This window comes from Mirounga leonina, unplaced genomic scaffold, assembly GCF_011800145.1.
Source record: "Mirounga leonina isolate KUSES-001 unplaced genomic scaffold, KU_Mleo_1.0 Mir_101097, whole genome shotgun sequence".
NCBI lineage: Eukaryota > Metazoa > Chordata > Mammalia > Carnivora > Phocidae > Mirounga > Mirounga leonina.
In genome coordinates, this window is record NW_023270062.1 from 252,673 (window position 1) to 277,567 (window position 24,895).

A 24,895-nucleotide genomic window follows, 5' to 3' on the forward strand; every position below is an offset into this window, starting at 1 on the left:
TCTTTCTTTCTTTCTTTCTTTCTTTCTTCTTTCTTTTTTTTTTTTTTGTCAAGGAGGAGGCCTGTGTTTCTTTAGTGTCTGTTTCTAGATTTTTTATTTTCCCTTTGAATGCACTGTCTTTCCCTGTTTCTTTTTGTGCCTCATAATCTTTTGTTGAAATTTGGGCATTTACTTATTTTTGTAAATTTTATTTTATTATGTTATTTTAGTCACCATACAATACATCATTAGTTTTTGATGTGGTGATCCACAATTCATTGTTTTCGTATAACACCCAGTGCTCCATGCAGTACGTGCCCTCCTTAATACCCACCACCGGGCTAACTCATCCACCCACCCCCCTCCCCTCTAAAACCCTCAGTTTGTTTCTCAGAGTCCATAGTCTCATGGTTCACCTCTCCCTCCCATCCCCCCCCTTCATTTTTCCCTTCCTTCTCCTAATGTTCTCCATGCTATTCCTTATGTTCCACAAATACATGAAACCAGATGATAATTGACTTTCTCTGCTTCACTTATTTCACTTAGCATAATCTCCCCCAGTCCCATCCATGTTGATGTAAAAGTTGGGTATTCATTCTTTCTGATGGCTGAGTGATGTTCCATTGTATATATGGACCACATCTTCTTTATCCATTCATCTGTTGAAGGACATCTCGGCTCTTTCCACAGTTTGGCTGTTGCAGACATTGCTGCTATGAACATTGGGGTGCATATGGCCCTTCTTTTCACTACATCTCTGTCTTTGGGGTAAATACCCAGTAGTGCAATTGCTGGGTCATAGGGTAGCTCTATTTTTAATTTTTTGAGGAACCTCCACACTGTTTTCCACAGTGGCTGTACCAACTTGCATTCCCACCAACAGTGTAAGAGGGTTCCCCTTTCTGCACAACCTCTCCAACATTTGTTGTTTCTTTCCCTGTGCATTTTTGCCATTCTAGCTAGTGTAAGGTGGTATCTCAATGTGGTTTTAATTTGAATTTCCCTGAGGGCTTATGATGATGAACATTTTTTCATGTGTCTGTTAGCTATTTGTATGTCTTCTTTGGAGAAGTGTCTGTTCATGTCTTCTGCCCATTTTTTTGTCTTGTTTATTTGTTTTTTGGGTGTTGAGTTTGGGAAGCTCTTTATAGATCTTGGATACCTGCCCTTTGTCTGTAGTGTCATTTGCAAATATCTTCTCCCATTCTGTGGGTTGCCTCCTTGTTTTGTTGACTGTTTCCTTTGCTGTGCAGAAGCTTTTGATCTTGATGAAGTCCCAAAAGTTCATTTTTGCTTTTGTTTCACTAGCTTTTAGAGATGTATCTTGAAAGAAGTTGCTGTGGCTGATGTCAAAGAGGTTACTGCCTATGTTCTCCTCTAGGATTTTGATGGATTCCTGTCTCACATTGAGGTCTTTCATCCATTTTGAGTTTATCTCTAACGAGAATGGTTGAGTTTCATTCTTCTGCATGTGGTTGTCCAATTTTCCCAGCACCATTTATTGAACAGACTGTCTTTCTTCCATTACATATTTTTTCCTGCTTTGTTAAAGATTATTTGACCATAGAGTTGAGGGTCCATATCTGGGCTCTCTATTCTGTTACATTGGTCTATATGTCTGTTTTTGTGCCAATACCATGCTGTCTTGGTGATCACAGCTTTGTAATATAGCTTGAAATTGGGCAACGTGATGCCCCCAGCTTTGTTTTTCTTTTTCAACATTTCCTTGGGATCTCGGGGTCTTTTCTGATTAAATACAAATTTTCGGATTGGTTGTTCCAGCACTTTGAAAAATGTCATTGGAATTTTGATCAGGATGGCACTGAAGGTATAGATTGCTCTGGGTAGCCTAGACATTTTAACAATGTTTTCAAATTGGCAAAGAAGAAGTCAAACTCTCCCTTTTTGCAGACGACATGATACTTTATGTGGAAAACCCAAAAGACTCCACCTCCAAATTACTAGAACTCATACAGCCATTCAGTAATGTGGCAGGATACAAAATCAATGCACAGAAATCAGTTGCTTTCTTATACACTAACAATGCAACTGTAAAAAGAGAAATTAGAGAAATGATTCCATTTACAATAGCACCAAAAACCATAAGATACCTCAGAATAAACCTAACCAAAGAGGTAAAGGATCTATACTCTAGGAAGTATGGAACACTCATGAAAGAAATTTGGGCATTTAAAAACCAGCTACTTCTACCAGTCTTTAAGGACTGGCTATATGCAGGGGAAGACCTACACTAAGCCCACTTTAACAGCTCAGGGTCCATTCCAGTCTTTTCTGGAGATGCATCTTCCTTGGGCCTGTGCATGTGCTTTTATTCCCAATCTGCATATACTCAGCTATTTTTCAATGTGTTAATTTCCCTAGGAGGCTTACCCCTGCTTCTCAGAAGCTTTGAAAGTACCTTTGTATTCCTCTGCCCATAAGCTCTTGCCCCCAGACACCTGTGTTTCTGCAGAACCCTTCCATCTGTCACCTGCCACTGGTTTGGATAACCTCCAATCAGATATGCAAATTATGACACCATTCCAGTCAGTGCCCCAAGTATGGTGAGATAGAAACCAATCCCTCAGGCTGCCTATGAACAAGATAGATCACTGCAAGCATCTTCCACCTTTTTCCTTATATTCCTGAGGGAAGCACTGGGAATTGGGTGCTTTCTTTCCAATTGCATCATGCTACACTAGAAAGGGTGTGGGGCAAGGATGAGCAAAAGGACTATGAATTTTTCTACCATTTTGGGTACAGCTTTTTCTTGGTTAGGCATTTACTTGGTTGCTGCAGCTTCTTAACTGGTTTCTAGGGTTCTCACTAAGGTACTTTGGTCCACCTATTGTTTACTTAGTGTCTCCGTTGAACAAGGCCCTTAGGCTTCCTATTTGCCATCTTACTGATGTCATTCCCTATTACTTGTTAAAACTGCATATGAAATCATAATTATTTCAGAATTAAAAAAAATAATTTTTAAAGAACAGCTCAAATTTGGTCAAGTCCAAAGTGTTTCTTTCAGCACAATCTTTCTGCTAGTAAATTTACTCTTCAATTATGAACATGCCCAGTCTTTGTTTTTTAAGTTTTTATTTAAATTCCAGTTAGTTAACATATAGTGTAATATTGGTTTCAGATGTACAATATAGTGATTCAACACTCCCACACAATACCCAGTGCTCATCACAAGTACATTCCTTAATCCCCATTATATATTTAACCCATCCCCCACCCACCTCCCTTCTGGTAACCATCAGTTTGTTCTCTATAGTTAAGAGCCTGTGCCTTGGCTTGCCTCTCTCTTTTTCCCTTTGCTCATTTGTTTTGTTTCTTAAATTCCACATATGAGTGACATCTTATGGTTTTTGTCTTTCTCTGACTTATTTCGCTTAACATAATACTCTCTAACTTCATCCATGTTTTTGCAAATGGCAAAATTTCATTCTTTTTCATGGCTGAGTAATATTCCATTGTATGTATCCATTCATCAGTCAGTGGACACTTGGGCTATTTCCATAATTTGGTCTTGTAGATAATGCTGCTCTAAACATCCATGTGCATGTATCCCTCTCAATTGGTATTTTTGTATCATTTGGGTAAATATCTAGTAGTGCAATTTCTGGATCATAGGGTAGTTCTATTTTTAACTTTTTGAGTAAACTCCATACTGTTTTCCAGAGTGGTTGCACCATGCATTCCCACCAAAAGTGCAAGAGGGTTTGCCTTTCTCCACATCCCTGTCAACACCTGTTGTTTCTTGTGTTGTTGATTTTAGCCATTCTGAGATGATATCTTTGTAGTTTAGATTTACATTTCTCTGATGATGAGTGATGTTGAGCATCTTATCATGTGTCTATTGGCTAGCTGTATGTCTTCTTTGGTAAAATGTCTGTTCATGTCTTCTGACCATTTATATTTATTTTTATTTTTTTAAAGGATTTTTATATATTTGTTTGAGAGAGAGAGAGAGCATGAGTGTGGGGAAGGGGCAAGGGGAGAGGTACAAGCAAACTCCCTGCTGAGCAGGAGCCCAATGCAGGGCTTGATCCCAGGACTTTGGGATTATGCCATGAGCTGGAGGCAGATGCTTAACGGACTGAGCCACCCATGTGCCCCTACCCATTTTTTAATAGGATTATTCATTTTTTGGGTGTTGAGTTGTAGAAGTTCTTCATATATTTTGGATATTAACCATTTATGAGATATGTCATTTGCCAATATCTTCCCCAGTCTACAGAATGGGAGTTTAGTTTTGTTGATTGTTTCCTTTACTGTGCAAAACTTCCTTTGATGACATCCCAATAGTTTATTTTTGCTTTTGTTTTCCTTGTCTGAAGAGACATACCTAGAAAAAAGTTGCTATGGTTGATGTCAAAGAAGTTACTGCCTTTGTTCTTTTCTAGGATTTTTAAGGTTTCGGATCTCGCATTCAGGTCTTTCATCCATTTTGAATTTATATCTGTGTGTGGTGTAAGAATGTGGTCCAGGTTCATTCTTTTGCATGTTGCCATCCAGTTTTCCCAATACAATTTGTTGGAGACTATCTTTTTCCCATTTGATATTCTTTCCTGCTTTGTCAAAGATTAATTGACCATATAGTTAAGGGTTTATTTCTTGGTTTTCTATTCTGTCCCATTGATCTGTGTCTTTTTTTATGCCAGGTTCATACTGTTTTGATTCCTACAGCTTTGTAATATATCTTAAAGTCTGGAATTGTGATGCCTCCAGCTTAGCTCTTCTTTTTCAAGGTTGCTTTGGCTATTTGGGATCTTTTCTGGTTCCATACAAATTTTAACATTGTTTGTTCTAGCTCTGTGAAAAATGTTGTTGGTGTTTTGATAGGGAGTACATTAAATGTGTAGATTGCTTTGGGTTGTATAGACATTTTAGCAATATTTTTTCTTCCAATCAATGAACATGGAATATTTTTCCATTTCTTTGTGTCCTTTTCATTTTCTTTCATAAGTGTTTTATAGTTTTCAGAGTACATATCTTTTACCTCTTTCATTAGGTTTATTCCAAAGTATCTTATTGTTTTTGGTACAGTTGTAAATGGTATGAATTCCTTCATTTCTCCTTCTGATGCTTCATTACTGATGTTTAGAAATATAATAGATTTCTGTATGCTGACTTTGTAACCTGTGACTTTACTGAATTTATCAGTTCCAGCAGTTTTTTGATGGAGTCTTTCAATTTTTCTATGTATTATCATGTCATCTGCGAATAGTCAATGTTTTACTTCTTCTTTGCTGATTTGGATGCCTTTTTTTTTTTAATTCCTATAGTTAACATGCAGTATAATCTTAGTTTCAAGTATACAACATAGTGATTCATCAATTCCATATATCACCCATGCTCATCACAAGTGTACTCCTTAATCTACATCACCTATTTTACCCATTCCCACCACCCCTTTGGTAACCATCTGTTCATTCTCTATGTTTATGAGTCTCATTCTTGGTTTTTCTCTCTCTCTTTTTTCCTTTCCTCATTTGTCTTGTTTCTTAAATTCCCCATATGAGTGAAATCATGTGATATTTGTCTTTGACTGACTTATTTTGCTTAGCATTATGCTCTCCAGCTCCTTCCATGTTATTGCTAATGGCAAAATATTCTTTTTGCAGTTGAATATATATATATATATTTATATGTATACCACATATATACACCACGTCTTCTTTATCCATTCATGTATCAATGGATGCTTAGGCTGCTTACATAACCTGGCTATTGTAAATAATGTTGCAATAAACAGAGAGGTGTATCTATCCTTTTGAATTAGTGTTTTTGTGTTTTAGGGATAAATACCTAGTACTGTGATTACTGGATTGTAGGGTAGTGCTATTTTTTACCTTTTGAACATGGCCAGTCTTTTTAATGTCATCAAAATTACCTTACTTTTGAGATCTGCCTATCTACCAATCTAATATTTTCTTTATTTAAAAAATTTTTATTTATTCATTTGCCAGAGATAAAGCAAGAGAGAGAGAGAGAGAGAGAATACAAGCAGGGGGAAGGGCAGGCAGAGGGAGAAGACAGACTCAATCCCAGGACCCCAGGATCATGACCTGAGCCAAAGGCAGATGATGCTTAACCAACTGAGCCACCCAGGTGTCCCCCAAGCTAATATTTTCTTAACACAAGTGAAACATCAATAATGTATTCCTCTAGCTTAACCAACCTCCCTTTTTTTCTTTTTGTTTATTCAAGGTTCTGGTGTGGTATGTATAACCATTTTGATAAAGGGCTGCAGCCCAAGAAGAGTATGCTAGACAGCCTCCTGGAAATTAAGAAGCAGAGAGCAATGCTGGAGGCAGATGTGCACAAACTAGAAAAGGTGAGGAATAATGTCTCAAAAAGAGATCCTCTTACCCCTTCTTACCCCAAGTGGGTAGATCTAACCCACTTGGAGTTTAATTTGTACTTGTGAGAAGCTTCTTGGCTGGCCTGTTACACATTCTGGCTTCTAGGTATCCTGTGTCCACAAAGCACTGAAGCACATTTCTTTTTCTTATTTCCCATGGAAAGTGGTAAATATCACACTCAGCTAGTTAAACAAGTGGATTGGTTCCCTTTCAGATGTGGATGGAATTAAGAGTAACACAAGGGAATGACAGGGAAGTCATACTGGCATTTGTTACCATCCATAGAATAAGTGTGACATATTGAGTGTACCAATAAGGACAATGAAATTGTTATATTTCCAATTATGGAAAACTTATGAAAAAATCTTATTTCCTTCCCATGTAGACTGTAAACTGTTCATTGAGTAGTTGTGCTATGTGTATTGATTTTGCTTTATGATACCAGCAAAACCAAAGTCAGACACTTGTTTTAAGTACAGGTTAAACCAGGAATCAAAGATTTAACATTGTTAAAATGTCTATGATACCCAGAGCAATCTATACTTTCAATCAAAATACCAATGGCATTTTTCCAAGTGCTGGAATAACCAGTCCTAAAATTTGTATGGAACTGAAAATACCCTGAATTGCCAAGGAAATGTTGAAAAAGAAAAACAAAGCTGGGGGCATCATCTTGCCTGATTTCAAGCTATATTACCAAGCCGTGATCACCAAGACAGCATGGTACTGGCACAAAAACAGACACATAGATCAGTGGAAGAGAATAGAGAGCCCAGATATGGACCCTCAACTCTATGGTCAAATAATCTTTGACAGAGCAGGAAAAAAATATCCAATGGAAAAAAAAAAAAGACAGTCTCTTCAATAAATGGTGCTGGGAAAATTGGAGAGCTATATACATAAAAATGAAACTCGACCATTCTCTTACACCATACACAAAGATAAACTCAAAATGGATGAAAAACCTCAATGTGAGACAGGAATCCATCAAAATCCTAGAGGAGAACATAGGCAGTAACCTCTTCAACATTGGTCACAGCAACTTCTATCAAGACACATCTCCAAAGGCAAGGGAAACAAAAGCAAAAATGAAGTTTTGAAAATTCATCAAGATAAAAAGCTTCTGCACAGTAAGGGAAATGGTCAACAAAACAAAGAGGCAGCATAGACATTTTAACAATTTTTATTCTTCTGATCCATGAGCATGGGATGTTTTTCCATCTTCTTGTGTCTTCTTTAATTTCTTTCATGAGTGTTCTGTAGTTCCTAGAGTATAGATCCTTTACCCCTTTGGTTAGGTTTATTCCAAGGTATCTTATGGTTTTTGGTGCTATTGTGAATGGAATCAATTCCCTAATTTCTCTTTCTACAGTTACATTGCTAGTGTATAGGAAAGCATCTGATTTCTGTGCATTGATTTTGTATCCTGCCACACTACTGAATTGCTGTATGAATTCTAGTAATTTGGGGGTAGAGTCTTTTGGGTTTTCCACATAAAGTATCATGTCATCTGCAAAGAGAGAGTTTGACTTCTTTGCCAGTTTGAATACCTTTTATTTCTTTTTATTGTCTGATTGCTGATGCTAGGACTTTTAGTACTATGCTGAACAATAATGGTGAGAGTGAGCATCCTTGTCATGTTCCTGATCTTGAGGGAAAAGTTCTCTGCTTTTCCTCATTGAGAATGATATTCACTGTGGGCTTTTCATAGATGGTTTTTATGAATTTGAGGAATGTTCCTTCTATTCACTTAGCAGTATAACCTCTATGTCCATCCATGTTGTTGTGAATGACAAGATTTCATTCTTGTTTAGTCTGAGTAATAATCCCCTGTGTGTGTGTGTGTGTGTATACATACATACATACATACTTCCTCCACTGATGTGTGGATGAAGACTTGGGTAACTTCCACATCGTGGCTATTAATAAATATTGCTGCAATAAACATAAGGGCATGTTTATCTTTTTCAATTAGTGTTTTCGTTTTCTTTAGGTAAATACCCAGTAGTAGAATTACTGGATCGTGTGGTAATTCTATTCTTAATTTTTTGAGGAATCTCCACACTGTCTTTCACAGTGGTTACACCTATTTGCATTCCCACCAACAGTACACAAGGGTTCTTTTTTCTCCACATCCTCACCAGCACTTGTTATTTCTTCAGTTTTTTATTTTAGTCATTCTTACAGGTGTAAAGTGACAACTCATTGTGGTTTTCATTTGCATTTCCCTGATGATTATTAGTAAATGTTGAGAATCTTCCCATGTGTCTGTCGACCATCTGTATGCCTTCCTTAGAAAAATGTCTATTTAGGTCCTCTGCCATTTATAAATCAGATTACTTGTTTTTTGGTGTTGAGTTGTATATGTTCTTTGTATATTTCGGGTATTAACCCCTTAGTGCATATGTCATTTGCAAATATCTTCTTCCATTCTGTGGGTTGTCTCTTTGTTTTGCTGAGTTTCCTTCATTGTGCAAAAGCTTTTTTTTTTTTTTTTTGGTGTAGTCCCGATAGTTCATTTTTGCTTTTGTTTCCCTTGCCAGAGGAGACCTACCTAAAAAAATGTTTCTATGGCCAGTGTCAAAGAAATTTTGCCTATGTTTTCTTATAGCAGTTTTATGGCTTCAGGTCTTGCATTTAGGCCTTTAGTCCATTTTGAGTTTGTGTGTGTGTGTGTGTGTGTGTGTACTATATAAAAAGTTTGAAAATAATGTGTATTAAGTCTAAATGTTTGGTAGAATTCACCTGTGAATATAATTGCTTCTGGACATTTGTTTGTTGGGAATTTGTTGATTACTGATTCAATTTTGTTACTAGTATTCTGTTCAATTTTTCTAATTCTTCCTGCTACAGTTTTAGAAGAAGAAGAATATAAAGGGATATAGCTCTTTTATATTTTTGTGGTGATGGTTATTTCTCCTTCATTTCTGTTTTTATTTACTTGGGTACTTTTTAAAATGAGTTTCTCTGAAGGTTTATCAATTTTGTTGATCTTTTCAAAGAACCAGCTCCTGGTTTCATTTTTCTGTTCTATTATTTTTGTTTGTTTGTTTCTATTTCTTTTATACCTACTATAATCTTTATTATGTCCTTTCTTCTACTGGCTTTGGGCTTTGTTTGTTCTTCTTTTTTAGGTCTTTTAGATGTAAGGTCAGGTTGTTTATTGAAGATTTTTCTTGCTTTTGAGATAGGTCTGCATTCTATAATCTTCCTTCATAGAACATGCTTTGCTGCATCCCAATGATTTGGACCATTGCTTTTTAATTTTCAGTCATGTCCATGTATTTTTTTTTAATTTCCTCTTTGATTTCTTGGTTGGCCCCTTTCATTGTTTAGTAGCATGCTATTTAGTCTTTATGTATTTGTGTTCTTTCCAGGTTTTTCATTGTGATTTATTGCTTGTTTCCTACTATTATGATTGGAAAATATGCATGATATTATTTCAATGTATTTTCTTAATTTATTGAGACTTGTTTTGTAGCCTAACTGCAATCTATTCTGGAGACTCTTAGATGTGCACTTGAAAAAAATGTGTATTCCACTGTTTTGGGACGGAATGCTCTGGATGTATCTGTTGGGTCTATGTGTTGCATCGTCTCTGTCAAAGCCAGTTTCCTTATTAATTTTCTGTTTGGATGATCTGTCTATTGATTTAAGTGTGGTGCTAAAGTAGGCTACTATTATTGTATAACTGTCGATTTCTTCCTTTATGACTTTTAATTGTTGTTTTTTTAATTTAGGTGTTCCTATGTTGGGACAAAAAAATATTTTGAACTTTTATAACCTCTTGTTTGAGTTTTCCCTTTATTATTATGTAGTATCCTTTGTCTCCTATTAGTCTTTTTTTTAAAGTCTATTTTGTCCAATATAAGTATTGATACCCCAGCTTTCTCTTTGCTTCCATTTGCATAGTAAATATTTTTCCATCCATTCACTTTCAATCTGCATGTGTCTTTAGGTCTGAATTGAGTCTCTTCTAGCCAGCATATATATGGGTCTTTCTTTTTAATTCATTCAGTTATCCTATGTCTTTTGCTTGGAACATTTAGTCTAATTATATTCACAGTAATTATTGATAGGTAAGTACTTAATGCCATTTTGTTACTTGTTTTATGGTTGCTTTTGTACATCCTCTCTGTTCATTTCTTCTTGTGCTCTCTTCCCTTGTGGTTTGATGGTTTCTATAGTGATATGCTTGGATTTCTTTCTCTTTATTTTTTGTATATCTTTTTTTTTAAAGATTTTATTTATTTATTTGAGAAAGAGAATGAGAGAGAGAGAGAGCTTGAGAGGGGGAGGGTCAGAGGGAGAAGCAGACTCCCCGCTGAGCAGGGAGCCCGATGCGGGACTCAATCCTGGGACTCCAGGATCATGACCTGGGCCAAAGGCAGTCGCTTAACCAACTGAGCCACGCAGGCGCCCTATTTTTTGTATATCTTTTATAGGATTTTGATTTGTGGTTATCATTAGGTTCATACATAACATCCTATGAATATTGCAGTCTATATTAAGTTGATGGTCACTTAAATTTGAACCATTATAAAAGCATTCAAGATTTACTCCCCCATACACACATTTTATGTATATGTCATACTGAACATCCTTTTGTTTTGTGAATACCTGACTGATTTTTATAGATATAATTGATTTTACTGTTTTTATGCTTTAACATCCACACTGGTTTTGTAAGTGATTAAACTATTAAATTTTTTATGTTTTCATTTACCTGTGAAAAATTTTCCTTTCATAATTTTCTTACTCCTGATTTGGTCTTTTCTTCCCATTCAAAGAATTTCCTTTAACATTTCTTGTAATACTGGTTTAGTGGTGATGAACTCCTTAACTTTTGTTGTCTAGGAAACTGTATCTCCCCTTTATTCTGGATGACAGCCTTGCTGTGTAGAGTGTTCTAGGTTGTAGGTTTTTTTTTTTTCTTTTCCTTTCAGCACTTTGATAATATCATGCCACTCTCTTCTGGCCTGTAGCATTTCTGCTGAAAAAGCTGATAGCTTTATGAGGCTTTCCTTGTGTATAATTGTTTTTTCTTTTCTTGCTGCTTTTAAAATTCTATTACTACTTTTTAAAAAGATTTTTATTTATTTATTTGGGAGAGAGACAGAGCATGAGCGGGGGGGGAGGGGCAGAGGCAGAAGGAGAAGAGGAATCCCTGCTGAGCAAGGATTCTGATGTGGGACTTGATACCAGGACCCTGAGATCATGACTTGAGCTGAAGGCAGATGCCTAACTGACTGAGCCACCCAGACACATCTCTATTACTACTTTTTGCCATTTTAATTATGTGTCTTGATGTGGCCGTCCTTGGGTTGATTTTGTTTGGAGCTCTCTGTTCCTCCTGGATCTGGATATCTGTTTCCTTTCCCAGATTAAGAGAGTTTCCAGCTATTATTTCATCAAATAAATTTTCTGCCCTCTTTTCTCTTCTCCTTCTGGGATCCCTAAAATACAAATGTTTTTACACTTGATGATGTCACTGAGTTCCCTTAACCAATTCTCATTTCTTAATATTAATTTTTCCTCTTTGCTCTTCAGCTTGGTTGCTTTTCATTACTCTGTCTTCCAGCTCGCTGATCCATTCTTCCACCTCCTCTAATTTGCTATTTTTAAAAAAGATTTTATTTATTTATTTGACAGAGAGATAGAGAGGGACTACAAGTAGGCAGAGAGGCAGGCAGAGAGAGAAGGAGAAGCAGGCTCCCCTCTGCGTAGGAAGCCTGATGTGGGCTCGATCCCAGGACCCTGGGATCATGACCCAAGCCGAAGGCAGATGCTTAACCGACTGAGCCACCCAGGCGACCCTAATCTGCTATTGATTCCCTCTAATGTATTTATTTCACTTATTGAGTTCTTCATCTCTGACTAGTTTTTTTCTATCTTTTTGAAGTTCTTACTGAGATCTTTCACTCTTTTCTGAAATCCAGTGAGTATCTTTATGACCATTACTTTGAATTCTTTATCAGGCATATTGTTTATCTCCATTTCAATCAGCTCTTTTGCTATGGTTTCATCGTGTTCTTTCATTTGGGACATATTCCTCTGTCTCCTTATTTTGTCTAACTCTCTGTGTTTGTTTCTATGTATTAGGAAATTCAGCTGCATCTTCTGATTTTGAAAGTAGTGTCCTTATGAAGAAGAGGTCCTGTGGTGCTCTGTAGTGTAATGTGATTCTCCAGAACCAGTTCTTCAGGATTATCTCTTATGTGTGTTTTGTACATCCTACTGTTGTGGCTGATCTTCATTTGCCTTTAGTCCAGTTGGCTGTAGTGGCGCACTTTGCCAGTTGTGGGCAGGGTTTGGTACCTGTGCTGTTAAGAGGCCAGTTTGGTACCACCATGGGTTTGTACTTGGTTGGTGCCAGCAGTCAGACTAGATGCTTACCCTCAGCCTCTCCACTGGGACTGTAGTTGCACTGATCCTCAGAAGGCTTTCCTGAGAGGCTTTCATTGTTGGGCAGAGCCTGAAATCCAATCAGATGCCTGCCCACAGTCTGTCTGTTGGGGCTGCAGTATCTTCAACCTGCAGGGTGCTTTCCCTGCCTTGTCCCCTGAGAGGATTTTGTTGGTCAACAGACCAGCAACCTGATCCAATGTCTACTCCTAGTCTGTCTTCTGGGCCTGCATTTGAACTGTTGTATGTGGTTTTCATCCCCTCTCCCCCTGGCTGGAATCACTTTGTAGTGGCACCAGTCTTAACCAAGGCTGCAAGCAATATTTGTTTTGGCAGGAGCAAATTTAGAGGATGTCTTCAGAGTAGGGTGGGTGGATGTGGAGGCAGGGCACACATTGTTAGAAAGGTAGGTGGAGGATTTTCTAGCTGGTTACTGTAAGTGTCCTGTTATCTGTGCTGGGTGTGGGGAGGTGGAGAGAGAGAAATGGTGCCTGCCAGCTCTTTTGTTCTTGGATAAGTCTCCTGATCCCTACCCCCCCGGCACATGTTGTGAGATTAGTAAATAAACCTTCAGGTATACTCCAGGTGTTTTCAAACTGCTTCTTCTATGCTATGTTTGTTATACTGACTTTTTAAGGGCAGGAACTCTGGTTCATAGGGCCCTTCAGCTCTCCCAGAGCTAAGCCTGCTATTTTTAAAGTACCTGGAGTTAAGCCCTGCTGATTGTAAATACTTGAGAAGTTAAACCCCACTGATTTTCAAAGTCAAATATTAGGGAGCCTCAATTCCCGGTGTTTGACCCTATGTCTGGGGTGCCTAGTATGGAGTCTGCTCCTCTCCCTTCTCTGTGCTTGTGGTAACATTCCTGTTTGTAGTTAGTCTCTTCAGGAGTTTGGTTCTGGACAACATCTCTGCCCCTCCTACCTTTCCAATGTGGTGTCTTCTCTACGATTAACAGTGTAAAATCTCTTCTGCCAGTCTTTAGGTCATCCTCTGGGTTAGTTGCACTGATGTGGCTGTTATCTAGGTGTGTTCATGGAACAAAGTGAGCTTAGGATATTCTTACTTTTCCATCTTCCCAGAAGTTTTTCTCTGTTGAGATTTTTAGAAAGATAGTACAGTTATAAAGTTAGAATATGCAGAATACAAAAACATTCAAGATGGAAAGTTTAAAAGATTCTCCTAGCCACACACCCATTCATTTCCTCTCTTCAAAGGTTACCACTGTTTGTTTTGTATGTGTGTGCGATTTTCTGATTTCCAAAAAAATGACAATGAGATGCCTATACGCTACAACAGGAGCTCTTCACTGGAGTCCATGAACCCATAGGTGTACACAGATACCCTTTGGGGGAATCTGTGAAAGCCCTGATATTACACCTAAGACTGTGTATGTGGGCTGTTTCATGTACACACATGTGCATGCATGCAGCTTTCTGAGAAGAAAGTTAAGAATAACCATTATAAAGTATCACTGAGTCATTGTGTTATCCTTGAAAGTGAAAATATCCATTGGAGGTACCATGAGGTGTTAGGTCATAGAAATTGGCATCAGGGCCAGATCCCAGCTCTGCCATTTCCTAAATGTGTGAATTTTAGTCTTACTTAAATTCTCTGAGACTCAGTTTTCTCATTTGTAAAATACAGCTAATATTTAACCAATAGGATTCTTATAAGTATAAAAGGAAATACTATATGTAAAGTCTCCAGCACATAGAGGTATTTAAAAAATTTTAGTGATCCTCTCCCTTGCCCTCCCTGCTTCCAGTAGTAAAATTATATTTATCAGAAAAGAGGACTTTTATAGATATAAGACCCTTGAGGATTTTTAGTAGTAGGGCTTTTAAAACATTATGTGAAGTGATGAAAAAAAGATGTTTAAACATGAGTAAGGAGGGGGCAAAAGTTTATAATCTACCATATTAGTGACAGCAGCAGGATCCCTGCAGGTCATTGTGAAATTTACCAAGCTTTTCTTCTGTTCCTAATTCTTTTCAACCATTCCTTGTTCCTATGACAAAAACTATAAGCCCATGATGAGCTACTACAGAAGAAAGCTGTACCTGCCCTCAATTAAGGAATTTATTATCTCAGCATCTGGGAAGTCCTTTGACCAATCCTCTTGGCTTTATGGGTATTAGTGGAGACCTGAACACCTTGATGGAGAATGGTACCCTGTCCAGGGAAGGAGGCCTCTAAACTCAGATGCATCAAGTGAAAAGCCAGGGTACAGACCTTTCACTATGACTGCTGTGGGATTATAGGTAGCCTTAGGGCCATAAACATTTATGGGGATGTGGGATTCTCTAGAAACATGGGCATCTCTGACTCCAGGGACATCTATGTGGCCACAGTTATCTCTGAGGCTATGGGCTACTCTGGAGACATCAGCATCTCTGAGGCCACGAGCTTCACTGGGAGTATGGGTATCACTGGGGACATAGGCATCTCCTAGGTCAGCACCAAGGAGGCAGGCTGCTCTAAACAACAGTGAGCTACTCATCTGTTGCCATGCTGGATGAACCTACAGCACCCACAGTGATCCTTGTCCCAAAGAAGGCTATGCTACTTTTCCAGTTGGTTTAAATGGGTGAGTCTGGGGCACCCCTCCTCCTACTTAAGAGTCTGGAAGGTAACGTATGGCCTTTACTGATTAAACAACCAGTTTTGTATGCTAAGCAGCCCAGAATGTAGGCAAGGGAAAGAATATATTATTGTTCTAGAATGGGATTTAACTTTAGAAATGTTGCCTTCCAACTGAGATATTAGGCTGGTTCCATTATTCCATTTTCCTTAATGATCAGCCTCCCTGACTTTTCCACACTCACTGCGATAGCATGAGAACAGAGTGAAAATATAATCACAGCTTAGAACTAAGACTGTTGAGGGGATATATAGGTGGTATATAGCAAGTAACTGAATTGCAGAATGGCTTAAAAGGAAACTTTACCTTTAGATATGTTCAGTTATAGGATGTAAGCTAATGTTATTGTCAGTAGAGATCCCAACATTTGCCTGAGAAATAAATCAAAATGATCCTTAATTGTTAGCATGGGTGCATGGGTGCTTGGTGGTTTAGAACATATAAGGAAATATTAGGTTATAACATTTACTTTCCCCAACTCACACCCCAGTTAGGTCTATTTATAATACTCAGCCAATTCCCTTTTTCATAGGTAACCCATAGGTAAACTTGAATCCACTACATTCTAAAACAATCAATTCCAAATCAGTGGGATCTAAATTAATAACACTGATTAATAGCATTCTCAGCATTATTTTGAGAGACAACTGAAAATCTCAGTGCTTTAGACCCTGGCTTACACTTGGCCTACATGCCCATCTGAGTTTTCCTAAAACAGGCCTCTTCTTCTTATTATTATTTTTTTTAATGAAGACCAGTGGTTTTGCTTCTGTAGACATCACATCAAGTTTGTGGGTTTTTAGATACAGTTGGCACTACTTTTAAAATCTGGTAGGTTTATCACTTGTGGTAATGCACACTTTTGAAAAAGTCTATTCTTAGAGCAGGCCCAAATACTCCTGGGGGAAGGGATGTACTTGTCCATTAAACACCAGATTTTCCCTTTGGGGTTTATACACTTGCTGTATAAATATTCCTCTCGAATATTCAGTCATGCTTTACCCAGTTCCACATGCTGGGATAGGGTAGCCCTCAGGTTGTTTGGGTCATGTACTATATACTGTCAGCATTTTCAGAGCTTCCATTGCCAATAGAATCCAGGTCTTCACCCACGATGTCTATTCCAAATACTATATCTGGTTTAAGCGCAAAAATAGATGTCTTAGAGAAAGAGCCGTCTCTGGTACTACCACATCCAGTTGTAAACAGAGACATCTCTAAAGGATCACCGCATTAGTTACTTTTCTCTATAAGAAAGTTGTTTTTTTTTTTTTAATTTAAGTGTTAGAAGTAGGAGGGAAGAGTCAGAATGGCTTATTGATTTCTTACTCCAAGCTAAACTATGGACCCTAAACAACCTTCCTCTTTAGAGGAAGAATTCTAAAATATTTTGGTTGTCTTTTTTTAAATATGTAAATAAAAGCCAGTTTTTCTACTTACCTCCTCTTGGTAGCTGTCTTAATTCTGTGTTTTTAAAGAGCTAACTCATTTGAATTTATTTCAGTTATAAACAGGGTCCGTTTTTCTACATACCTCTTCTTGATGGCTGCCTTGTTTCTATAATTTTAAAATATCAAGGTGATTTCCTATTGTATCTTTTCTGATCCTCCTCTTTGCACAATTTGGTCTTTGGCTTATATAACCTAACTCATCAGATGTTGCTTGTATTCATTTGACATTTCACATCTGGAAAAAATTTGAATTTGGTCTGGAGAATCCATCTAACATTGGCTTGGTGAAGGAAGTTGTCAAAGAGGATGACTATACTTATCAGTTGCCACAAATGAATTTATTCTAGCTCTCTTGCTTTATACCAGAGGCTTTCTCCCATACCTCAATCTGAATTTTACAATCCATTAACTAGCATGATAATCCAGATACAGCATTTAAGGTTTATTCAGGGAAAGGAAAAACACAAATGGCAAGATGTAGTAGTTTTTGCAAATCCTATAAAAAGTTAAAGAGTCTCGGGTTTATTTCTACAGACCTACACAAGGGCAGTACATAATACCAACCTTATTTCTTAGCTCTAAAACAAAATTAATCAATAGTGAAAAGGTCTTGTCAATGCATTTGTAAACTGAGAAGTAGTATCAAAGTAGTATCACCATTATTGTTCAACACAGTACTAGAAGACCTAGCCTCAGCAATCAGACAACAAAAAGAAATAAAAGGCATTCAAATTGGCAAAGAAGAAGTCAAACTCTCTTTGAAGATGACATGACACTTTATGTGGAAAACCCAAAAGAATCCACCCCAAATACTAGGACTTATACAGCAATTCAGCTATGTGGCAGGATACAAAATCAATGCACAGAAATGTTACATTTCTATACACTAAAAATGAGACAGAAAAAAGAGAAACTAAGGAATTGATCCCATTTACAATTGAACCAAAAACCATAAGATACCTAGGAATAAACCTAACCAAAGAGGTAAAGGATCTCTAGTAACTACAGAACTCTTATGAAAGAAATTGAGGAAGACACAAAGAAATGGAAAAAACATTCCATGCTCATGAATTGGAAGAAAAAACATTGTGAAACTGTCCATGCTACCTAGAGCAATCTACACATTCAGGGCAATCCCTATCAAAATACCAGCAACACTTTTCAGAGCTGGAACGAACAATCCTAAAATTTGTGTGGAACCAGAAAAGACCCCAAATAGCCATGGGAATGCTAAAAAAGAAAACCAAAGCTGGAGGCATCACAATGCCTGACTTCAAGCTATATTACAAAGCTGTGATCATCAAGACAGCATGGTATTGGCACAAAAACAGATACATAGATCAATGGAACAGAATAGAGACTCCAGAAATGGACCATCAACTCTATGATCAACTAATCTTCAACAAAGCAGGAAGAATATCCAATGAAAAGGCAGTCTCTTCAACAAATGGTGCTGGGAAAATTGGTTAGCCACATGCAGAAGAATGACACTGGATCATTCTCTTACACTATACACAAAGACAAACTCAAAATGGATGAAAGACGTAATTGAGCCAGGAATCCATCAAAATCCTAAAGGAGAACACAGGCAGTGACCTCTACGACCTTGGCCACAGCAACTGCTTGCAAGACACACATCTAAAGGCAAGGGAAACAAAAGCAAAAATGAACTATTGGGACTTCATCAAGATAAAAAGCTTCTGCACAGCAAGGGAAACAGTCAACAAAACTAAAAGGCAACCCACAGAATGAGAAAAGATATTTGCAAGTGAGTTATCAGATAAAGGACTAGCATCCAAGATCTATAAAGAACTTACCAAACTCAACACCCCCCCCCCCAAAATAATCCAGTCAAGAAATGGGCAGAAGACATGAACAGACACCTTACCCTATTGTCTGATCCTCCAAAGAAGACACACAAATAGCCAACAGACACATGAAAAAATGCTCCACATCACTTGGCATCAGGGATACAAATCAAAACCATGATGAGATATACCACCTTACACCAGTTATAATGGCTAAAATTAACAAGACAGGGAACAACAAATGTTGGCGAGGATGTAGAGAAAAGGGAACCCTCTTACACTGTTGGTGGAAATGCAAGCTGGCACAGCCACTCTGGAAAACAGTATGGCAATTCCTCAAGAAGGTAAAAATAGAGCTACCCTATGACCCAGCAAGTGCACTACTGGGTATTTGTGCCAAAGATACAGATGTAGTGAAAAGAAGGGACACATGCACCCTAATGTTCATATCAGCAATGTGCACAATAACCAAACTGTGGAAGCAGGCAAGATATCCTTCAACAGATAAATGGATAAAGATGTGATTCATATATACAATGGAATCTTACTCAGCTATCAGAAAGGATAAATACGCACCTTTTGTAACAACATGGATGGAACTGGAGGCTGTTATGCTAAGTGAAATAAGTAAAACAGAGAAAGACAATTATCATATGGTTTCACTCATATGTGGGATATAAGAAATAGTTCAGAGGACAATGGGGTAAGGGAGGGATAATTAAAGGAAGAAATCAGAAAGAGGGACAAACCATGAGAGTCTCTTGACTCCAGGAAACAAACGGAGGGTTGAGGAAGGAAGGGGGGTGGAGGGATTGGGTAACTGAGTGATGAGCCTTAAGGAGGACACATGATCTGATGTGCACTGGGTGTTATATACTACTAATGTACTACTAATGAATCATTCAACACTACATCGAAAGCTAATGATGTACTAAATGTTGGCTAATTGAGTTTAAATTAAAAAAAAATCAATATCCATAAAAAAAAAAAAACCTTCTGCAAAGCAAAGGAAACAGTCAACAAAACAAAAAGGCAACTGGGCGCCTGGGTGGCTCAGTTGGTTAAGCGACTGCCTTCGGCTCAGGTCATGATCCTGGAGTCCTGGGATCGAGTCCTGCATCGGGCTCCCTGCTCAGCAGGGAGTCTGCTTCTCCCTCTGACCCTCCCCCCTCTCATGCTCTCTCTATCTCATTCTCTCTCTCAAATAAATAAATAAAATCTTAAAAAAAAAAGGCAACCTATGGAATGGGAGAAGATATTTGCAAATAGCATATTAGATAAAGGGCTAGTATCCAAGATCTATAAAGAACTCATCGAACTCAACACCCAAAAACCAAAAAATCCAGTCAAAAAATGGGCAGAAGACATGAACAGACATTTCTCCAAAGAAGACATAAAAATGGCCAATAGATACATGAAAAATGCTCCACATCACTTGGCATCAGGGAAATACAAATCAAAACCACAATGAGATGCCACCTCATACCAGTGAGAATGGCTAAAGTCAACAAGTTAGGAAACAGCATATGTTGGTGAGAATGAGGAGAAAAGAGAACCCTCTTATACTGTTGGTGGGAATGCAAGCAGGTACAGCCACTCTGGAAAACAGTATGGAGGTTCCTAGAGAAGATAAAAATAGAGCTACCCTATGACCCAGCAATTGCCTTGCTAGGTATTTACCCCAAAGTTACAAATGTAATGATCCAAAGGGGCACATGCACCCCAATGTTCATAGCAGCAATGTCCATGATAACCAAACTGAGGAAAGAGCCTAGATATCCATCAACAGATGAATGGATAGGGGGAAAGATGGTGGAGCAGTAGGGGACCCTATTCCAAACGGTCCCCGGAATTGAGGAAGATATCTACCAGACCACTCTGAACACCCATGAAATCAGCCTGAAATGTAAGAAGATAGATATGGATCTCTACAAACAGAATGTCACAGGCAATTGGTTTCGAGGTACGAAGTGGGGAGCCGTGATTCCACGGGCAGGTATCTGAGGATAAACGGCAGTAGGAAGGAGGCTGGCTGTGGGGATCCTACACTGCTGGTGAGCGATAGCCTCCCGCACTGGAGATGGGGCACAGACTCACAGACCAGTATGGGCGTGGAAAGGGCTTTAGGGCACCGCCCTGATGGAAACTGGAGTGGCGGGGTCACAAGTGGGAACTGGGGGAAGCTGGCAGTTTTAGAAGCACAAAGGGCAGAGACGTGCCCCGACATGGAGGCTAGGACTGGGAGCAAACCCTGCTGAGGGGCGCACAACCCAGGACACTGCAGTTTATAGCAGCACAGACAGAAATGGACATAGTGTGGCATGGAGAGCTCACTGAAGAACAGACTGTGATCTCTTTGCTCTGAGGCAGAGGGTTGGAAATGGTCTCTTCTGCTCTGACTCTGGGAAGAGATGTGGAAAGCCACCAGGAAAAACCACCAGAGAACAAAACCCCAAAAAACCACTTTTCACTGAGCCCATCCCCGCAACAGGGTGCAGGGCAACTCTGCCCAAACAAGGTTGCATGAGTAACAGTGAGGCAGGCCTCTACCCTAGAAGACAGGATGGGAGAACAAGAGGCCAGCAACCCTAAGGTCCCTAAAAAACAGGTGCATCTTGCTTGGGTTGTGGTCAATAATTTGGACTCTATACATTCCCTCAAACACCCCTCAACAGAATGACTAGTAGGAGGACCCCCCCAAATAGAAAAGACTCAGAGATTATGACTTATGACACAGATGTACAAATGGATGCAGATATAACCAAGATGTCGATGGAATTAAGGTTACCAAATGTGAAGACGAGCTAGAATGGAGAAATCAATTAATGGAAACATAGAGTCTCTGAGGGCAGAAATGAAAGCTAATTTGACAGAACTTAAAAATGCTATCAATGAGATCCAATCCAATCTAGATAATCTAACAGCTAGGGTACCTGAGGCAGAAGAGCAAAAAAGAGACCTGGAAGACAATATAATAGATAAAAAGGGAAAAGAGGAGGCCAGGGGAACACAACTCAGAATCCATGAAAACAGAATCAGAGAAATAAGTGACACCATGAAACGTTCCAATGTCAGAATTATTGGAATCCTGGAGGGGGTGGGGAGAGAGAGGACTAGAAGGTATATTTGAGCAAATTGTAGATGAGAACATCCCTAATCTGGGGAATGAAACAAACATTTGAGTCCTAGAGGCAGAGAGGACCCCTCCCAAGATCAAGGAAAACAGGCCAAGGCCGCAGCATGTAACAGTAAAACTCGCAAATCTTACAACCAAGGAAACCATCTTAAGGGCCGTTAGGGGGAAGAGATTCCTTACATACAGAGGGGGGAACATCGGAATAATGTCAGACCTATCCACAGAAACCTGGCAAGCCTGAAATGCTTGGCAAGACATATTCAAGGTACTAAACGAGAAGAATATGCAGCCAAGAACACTTTATCCGGCAAGGCTGTCATTTAGAATGGATGGAGAGATGCAGAGCTTCCAAGACCAGCAAAAACTGAAAGAATATGTGACCACTAAGCTAGCCCTGCAAGAAATATTAAGGGGGGTTCTAGAAAAGGAGAAGGAACCCAAGAATGATATACAACAGAAATTTACAGGGACAATCTATAAAAACAACGTCTTCACAGGCAACATGATGACAATTAATTCATATCTTTCAATAATCACTCTCAATGTGAATGGCCTAAATGCTCCCATAAAACGGCACAGTGTTGCAGATTGGATAAAAAGGCAGGACCCATCCATATGCTGCCTACAAGAGACTCATTTTGAACCTAAAGATACATCCAGACTGAAGGTAAAGGGATGGAGATCCATCTTCCATGCCAGGGGACCTCAAAAGAAAGCTGGGGTAGCAATTCTTATATCAGACAAATATTTTAGATTTTAAACTAAAGACTGTAGTTAGAGACACAGAAGGATGCTATATCATTCTCAAAGCGTCTGTCCAAAAAGAAAATCAAACAATTGTAAATATCTACGCCCACAACATGGGAGCAGCCATCTACATAAGCCAACTGTTAACCAAAATAGTTATATTGATAACGATCCATTAATTGTAGGAGACCTCAATACTCCACTCTCAGCAATAGACAGATCATCTAAGCAGAAAATCAACAAAGAAACAAGAGCTTTGAATAACACACTAGACCAGATGGACCTCATACATATTATACAGAACATTCCACCCTAAAAAAAACCCCAGAATACTCATTCTTCTTGAGCACACATGGAACTTTCTCCAAAATGGACCACATACTGGGTCACCAATCAGGTCTCAACCAATACCAAAAGATTGAGATTATTCCCTGCATATTCTCAGACCACAATGCTTTAAAACTGGAACTCAATCACAAGAAAAATTTTGTCAGAAATTCAAACACTTGGAAGCTCAAGACTACTCTGCTCAAAAATGTTTGGGTCAACCAGGAAATCAAAGAAGAACTTAAACAGTTCATGGAAATCAATGAGAATGAAAACACATCAGTCCAAAACCTATGGGATACTGCAAAGGCGGGCCTAAGGGGAAAATACATAGCCACCAAGCCTCACTCAAAAAAAATAGAAAAATCCCGAATTCACCAACTAACTCTACACTTTTTTTTTTTAAGATTTTATTTATTCATTTGAGAGACAATGAGATAGAGAGAGAGCATGAGAGGGGGGAAAGTCAGAGGGAGAAGCAGACTCCCTGCCAAGCAGGGAGCCCGATGCAGGACTCGATCCCGGGACTCCAGGATCATGACCTGAGCCGAAGGCAGTCGCTTAACCAACTGAGCCACCCAGGCGCCCCGACCAACTAACTCTACACCTTAAAGAACTAGAGAAAAAGCGGGTGCCTGGGTGGCTCAGTTGGTTAAGTGACTGCCTTCAGCTCAGGTCATGATCCCAGGGTCCTGGGATCGAGTCCCGCATCAGGCTCCCTGCTGTGCGGGGAGCCTGCTTCTCCCTCTCCCACTTCCCCTGCTTGTGTTCCCTCTCTCGCCGTGTCTCTCTCTGTTAAATAAATAAATAAAATCTTAAAAAAAAAGAACTAGAGAAAAAGCAACAAACGATGCCTAAGCCATGCATTAGAAGAGCAATAATTAAGATTAGAGCAGAGATCAATGAATTAGAAACCAGAAACACAGTATATCAGATCAAAGGAAATAGAAGCTGGTTCCTTGAAAGAATTAACCATTGGCCAGACTTATCCAAAGAAAATAGAAAGGACCCAAATTAATAAAATTATGAATGAAAGGGGAGAGATCATGACTAACACCAAGGAAATAGAAACAATTGTTAGAAATTATTATCAAAAACTATATGGCAAGAAACTGAGCAATCTGGATGAAATGGCGGCCTTCCTGGAAACCTATAAATTGCCAAGACTGAAACAGGAAGAAATTGACAACCTGAATAGGGCAATAACCAGTAATGATATTGAAGCAGTGATCAAAAACCTCCCAAAAAACAAGAGTCCAGGGCCTGGTGGATTCCCTGGGAATTCTACCAAACATTCAAAGAAGAAATAATACCTATTCTTCTGAAGCTGTTTCCAAAAATAGAGACAGAAGGAAAGCTTCCAGACTCATTCTATGAGGCCAGTATTACCTTATTCCCCAAACCAGGCAATGACCCCATCAAAAAGGAGAATTTCAGACCAATATCCCTGATGAATATGGATTCCAAAATGCTCAGCAAAATCGTAGTTAATAGGACCCAACAATACATTAAAAGGATCATCCACCATGACCAAGTGGGATTTATCCTCAGGATGCAAGTGTGGTTCAACATTCACAAATCAATCAGTGTGACAGAACACATTAATGAGAGGAGACAGAAGAACTATATGGTCCTCTCAATTGATGCAGAAAAAGCATCTGTCAAAATACAGCATCCATTCCCGGATAAAACTCTTCAGAACATAGGGATAGAGGGAACATTCCTCAAGTTCATAAAACATCTGTGAAAACCCCCCAGCAAATATCATCCTCAATGGGGAAAAGCTGAGAGCCTTTCCCTTAAGATCAGGAACACGTCAAGGATGCCCACTCTTGCCAGTATTGTTCAACATAGTACTAGAATTTCTAGCAATAGCAATCAGACGACAAAAAGAAATAAAAGGTATTCAAATTGGCAAAGAAGAAGTCAAACTCTCTCTTTTTGCAGAAGACATGATACTTTATGTGGAAAACCCAAAAGACTCCATCCCCAAATTACTAGAAGTCATACAGCAATTCAGTAATGTGGCA

At 38.8% G+C, this 24,895-nt stretch overlaps 1 protein-coding gene across 1 annotated transcript in view; it reads left to right on the forward strand.

The window, feature by feature from the left end:
• The window catches only part of MTMR8 (myotubularin related protein 8), a 228,838-nt gene extending 213,592 nt beyond the window's left edge, over window positions 1–15,246 (forward strand). The window contains 6 exon segments of the mRNA XM_035004437.1: window positions 2,362–2,538; window positions 3,142–3,158; window positions 6,193–6,319; window positions 12,539–12,701; window positions 14,803–14,990; window positions 14,992–15,246. Coding sequence (XP_034860328.1) covers window positions 2,362–2,538; window positions 3,142–3,158; window positions 6,193–6,319; window positions 12,539–12,701; window positions 14,803–14,990; window positions 14,992–15,246 — 927 coding nt within the window.
• The last annotated feature ends 9,649 nt before the right edge of the window (window positions 15,247–24,895 follow it).